Here is a 5,091-nt window from a genome sequence, read left to right as displayed (position 1 = left end):
CAGAGGCTAAATCCACAAAGAATGGATTGCACGGAGCAAGTTGCACCCTTACTTAAAATTGTTGAGTGGTCACTGAACCTAGTTCATTTAGCCATCTAGAATAGACATACCATTAAGAATCCCCACCTAATTTAAGCTTACTGTACATGATACTGCAACATTTTGTGAATATGGCTTTTTTTTTGACATCTCAAAAGATATGCCACATGGATTGACTAGATAATTATGTTGTGTGGAGTGTTTTTATTCTATTTATATGGTTACAAGTACAAACTCCGCCCACTACCTCAATGCCAACACGATAACCCTTAAACAATGAATTAGTGACAGACTTTGTGGGCTTATACTGTAGATATTTAGTTTGAGCTATTAGTTTTAATTAAATGTAGTTCTTACAGCTCAGAATGATCCCATATCCCAGTCAAATCACCATTGGTACTGTCATAGTGTCCTGGTAAAATCACCATGGGTGCTGTCACAGTGTCCTGGTAAAATCACCATGGGTGCTGTCATTGTGTCCTGGTAAAATCACCATGGGTGCTGTCACAGTGTCCTGGTAAAATCACCATGGGTGCTGTCATAGTGGTCCTGGTAAAATCACCATGGGTGCTGTCATAGTGTCCTGGTAAAATCACCATGGGTGCTGTCATAGTGTCCTGGTAAAATCACCATGGGTGCTGTCATAGTGTCCTGGTAAAATCACCATGGGTGCTGTCACAGTGTCCTGGTAAAATCACCATATGTACTGTCATTGTGTCCTGGTAAAATCACCATGGGTGCTGTCACAGTGTCCTGGTAAAATCACCATGGGTGCTGTCACAGTGTCCTGGAAAATAACCATGGGTGCTGTCACAGTGTCCTGGTAAAATAACCATGGGTGCTGTCACAGTGTCCTGGTAAAATCACCATGGGTGCTGTCACAGTGTCCTGGTAAAATCACCATGGGTGCTGTCACAGTGTCCTGGTAAAATCACCATGGGTGCTGTCATAGTGTCCTGGTAAACGTTTAGAGATAATTGAAAGTGAGATACTATGATATAAAAAAACATAAGGTAAACTTCTAATATACAGTATTATGCTCATAGGGGATTAAAAGACATAGCTAGAAGCCGGATTGGTAGGGGAGTGTGTGTGTGTGTGTGTGTGTGTGTGTGTGTGTGTGTGTGTGTGTGTGTGTGCGTGCGTGCGTGTGTGTGTGTGTGTGTGTGTGTGTGTCTTACCGACGATGAACAGCAGTATTCCTATGAGGGGCAGCAGGGTGATGTTGAGCGACGAGCACAGAGCCACGCAGGATATGATGAAGGCTATGATGAGGATGAGGAGGCCGATGATCATCAGAGCCGCCACAGCCTGGGCCCATGCTGCAATACACACACACACGTGGAGATTAGTTGAACATATATTACAGTAAGACACATACACAACACGCATGTACGCACGGCACGCACACACAAACTGTACACACACACACACACACACACGCACGCACACACACACACACACACACACACACACACACACACACACACACACACACACACACACACACACACACACACACACTAGTTAAAGCTGCTCTATGCAGTTTTGAGAATTACATTTTAACCTCTGAAAAGTAAAAATAGTGTGTGACGTTTATTAATATGTATGTATAAAGTCTGGATCCTTTTCCATAGAGCCGCTGACCAAATGTCTCGATGACGTTAAATCCTGGATGGCATTGCATTTTTTTTAATGATAAAAAGACGGAGGTCGTGGTTTTTGGTGGCCCCGCCCTCTGTGACCTCACTGCTAGACCTGGGTTCGCTGCCTGGCACAACATGTCAAACCAATAGTAAAGAACTTAGGTGTAAAAAAAAATCGACCCAGACCTTAAATTTGACAGCCAGATCAAGGCCGTTGGTCAAATCAAGCTTTTTCCAGTTGAGGCAGCTGGCCAAAATTAATGCCCATCCTACAGGCGCAGCATTTTGAAGCAGTAATCCATGCATTTGTGACGACTAGGCTGGATTACTGCAATGCACTTTATATAGGGGTGAGTGGATCCTCAGTGGCTCGCCTTCAGATGGTGCAGAACGCCGCTGCATGTCTTTTAACTGACACTCGTAAATATGACCACATCTCACCGATTTTATCCTCACTCCACTGGCTCCCCGTGCACTTTATGATTCATTTTAAAATAATTTTATTTCCTTTTAAAGCTCTTCATGACCTTGCCCCACCCTACCTCTCTGAGCTGTTGCAGGTCTATACACCTTCTCGCTCTCTCAGGTCAGCTGACCAGCTGCTCCTAGTAGTGCCTACAACTAGGCGTAAGCTCAGGGGGGACCGTGCCTTCTCCGTTGTCGCCCCCAAAATGTGGAACAAGGCTAACGAGCTGCCGCTGCAGATTAGGCAGGCCTCATCACTGCCCCGTTTCAAAGGCCTCCTTAAGACCCACCTTTTCTCTCTGGCTTTCGACACCATGTAGCTTGTTGATTTTATGATCTTATTGTTTTACTGTGTTATTGTTGTATCGTTTTGTTACTGTGTCCTTTGCTTTTAAATATTTTTTAAGTACTCTGATCTATTTAAATTTTTATTGCTGCCTATGTTTACCCCTTTTTTTTTCTCTTTTTGGTACTCTTGTTTTTTTTTAACTATTTTTAGTGCTGCTTATAGTTTTTTAATATGCTCCCTCTGTACATCACTTTGTGCCCCTGTGGCTGTTAAAGCGCTTTATAAATAAAGTTGGATTGGATTGGATTGGATTGGATGTTTTATTATCTTTCAACACAGCAAGAGGCATCTCACTTCTTAAAGTCGCTTCACTTTGGTTTAAAATGTACTTTTCACTTTCTAAAATGTCAATAGTCATTATTGCAGCCAAAGAGGTGACTTTCCGGTCAATGACAGCTTTGAGAGGAAAAGTACACAGGACATAAAGAACATTCCTGAAGATTAGTGAGAGAGAGAGAGAGAGAGAGATAGAGATAGAGAGAGAGAGAGAGAGAGAGAGAGAGAGAGAGAGAGAGAGAGAGAGAGAGAGAGAGAGAGAGAGAGAGAGAGAGAGAGAGAGAGAGAGAGAAAGAGCAACCCATCGGGCTGGGTTCATGTAGTTAGTGGCACCGGTTAAAGTTGCACCTACCTGCCACACCTTAAATAAGATCTGTCTCTCTTTATTGCTCTCTCTTTCTCCCTCTTTCTCTCTCTAAATTGGATAATGACAAGGTGCATCTGGCACCAGTATGTGTGGTTGAACTAGGGCTGATCCCTATTAATCGATTCGTCGACTAATCGGTCGAAAGGAGCCGTAGTCGACTGGCCAACCTCTTAGTCGAATATAATCTTTTTTTTTATCATTCTTTCCAAAAGAAAAGAAGCCTAGAAGCGTGGCTAACGCTAATGGCACGCATACCAGAGGCTAACTGCCTACGAAAACAGGCACAGAGGCACTGAAAGAGGATTTCACCCATCTAATGAACACACTAGACTAGACAAATATCAAGATGTATCCATCAGTGGACCAATTGCATGCTTTTGCAGAGGACAAGAAGCCTTCAGTCGACTCCTTCAGACATTAAGCACCCCCCACAGCCCAAATGGAATGATACAAAAAAAAAAATAAAAAATTATACTTTTTTTTATTTTTTATTTTTGGACCAATAGTCGACTAACGGCAAATTTTGGCCAATCCTAGTCGACCATCCAAATCCTTAGTCGGGGACAGCCTGTTCAGAAAGCTTTTCCCTGTAAACATTGTTACATGAGTAGAGCTCCGGACTCATGATCGGAAGATCACCGGTTCGAGCCCCGGTCAAGGCTGTTGTCGGAAAGTGGTGTTGTTGTCCAGCAGGGGGCACTCTGTCCTCTGGACTAGTCAGTAACAATGCCCCTGTTACGGTGATAGGGACACCATATATCTGCGAGTGCCGTCCTTCGGATGAGATGCTAAACCAAGGTCCTGACTGAATCTCGGTCGTTAAAGAACCCAGGACGCCTATCGCAAAGAGTAGGGGGTTCCCCGACTTTCCTGGCCAAATCCAAGGCCACCTAAACATCCCTTCCCCTTAATTGGCTGATATCAATGCCTGTCTCCTGAGCCGTTCAGCCATTGTGTAGTGCGATGTGTGCCTGGTGCCAGTGTATGGCAGCCATTGAGCCTGCGTAGCCCAAGGTTCGGTGCTAAACAGTGGTGGTGAAGGAGGTCATTTCCACCCTACATTGTGGGGAGCGCTTTGAGTGTCTAGAAAAGCGCTATATAAATGTATGAATGAACTTGTAGTCTAGTCTACAGTCTTCCAACTTTACACTACAGAGCCATACTGACACTTCAGAAATAAAACGTGTATGTTGCTGCTCTTAAGAGGAAAACATCCTGACCCTCAATACATAAATATATAGCCTTTAAAAAATAGATATGTTATGTAGAAATGACACAGGATTTGTTCATGGAGTGCTCCTTATCCGTAGGGCACAATCATTTTTTATTATTATTAATGTGATGATCTGATGGGAGCATTCCCAAAAGCTATACATCATTTTGGATTTAAACACAGTTAATACATCATATTCATTACTCAATAGTTCCAAAATACAGATAACCACATCCTCTAAAATGCCCAGTAGCTGTTGTATAAGTAAACATTGTATAGCTAGTAAGATGATATTATTCAAGTAGGACTGCATCTGAATTCCTAATAATGTTGTGCAAACATAAAGTATGTACTACATATTGTTGGAGCTCGTTGTTCAACACATGGGAGTATGTGTGATATGTGACTATACATGCAACATACTTGGGAGGACTGGCCCATGTGGTTCATAACACCAGAAGAAGAAAACAGTTCACTCACAGCTGTTTCCTGTGGACGCTATATCCGTTTTGTCGCAATAAAACACACAAATGATACTTCAGTGATCACTGTCGCTGGAAAAGACCCGTGGGATTGAAATTATCCACAGCCGTCCACAGCTGACCTCAAATATAGGACCTTTTAGTATTCAAACAAATATCTTTTGCATACAGTATTTGGATGCACCGATATCGATAACGGTATCTAATAATATCAGTCCGAGACCAGACTAAAATAGGCATCATTATCAGAGTTT

At 42.9% G+C, this 5,091-nt stretch overlaps 1 protein-coding gene across 1 annotated transcript in view; it reads right to left on the bottom strand.

The window, feature by feature from the left end:
* Positions 1 to 5,091, bottom strand: part of perp (p53 apoptosis effector related to pmp22) — a 24,273-nt gene that overhangs the window by 7,199 nt on the left and 11,983 nt on the right. The window contains 1 exon segment of the mRNA XM_084322203.1: positions 1,221 to 1,361. Within this exon segment, the coding sequence (XP_084178329.1) occupies positions 1,221 to 1,361 (141 nt within the window).

This window comes from Notolepis coatsorum, assembly GCF_963971535.1.
Source record: "Notolepis coatsorum genome assembly, chromosome: 9".
Classification (NCBI taxonomy): Eukaryota; Metazoa; Chordata; class Actinopteri; order Aulopiformes; family Paralepididae; genus Notolepis; species Notolepis coatsorum.
Note: the sequence above shows the minus strand (reverse complement) of the source record. Positions and strands in the feature narration are given on the sequence as shown.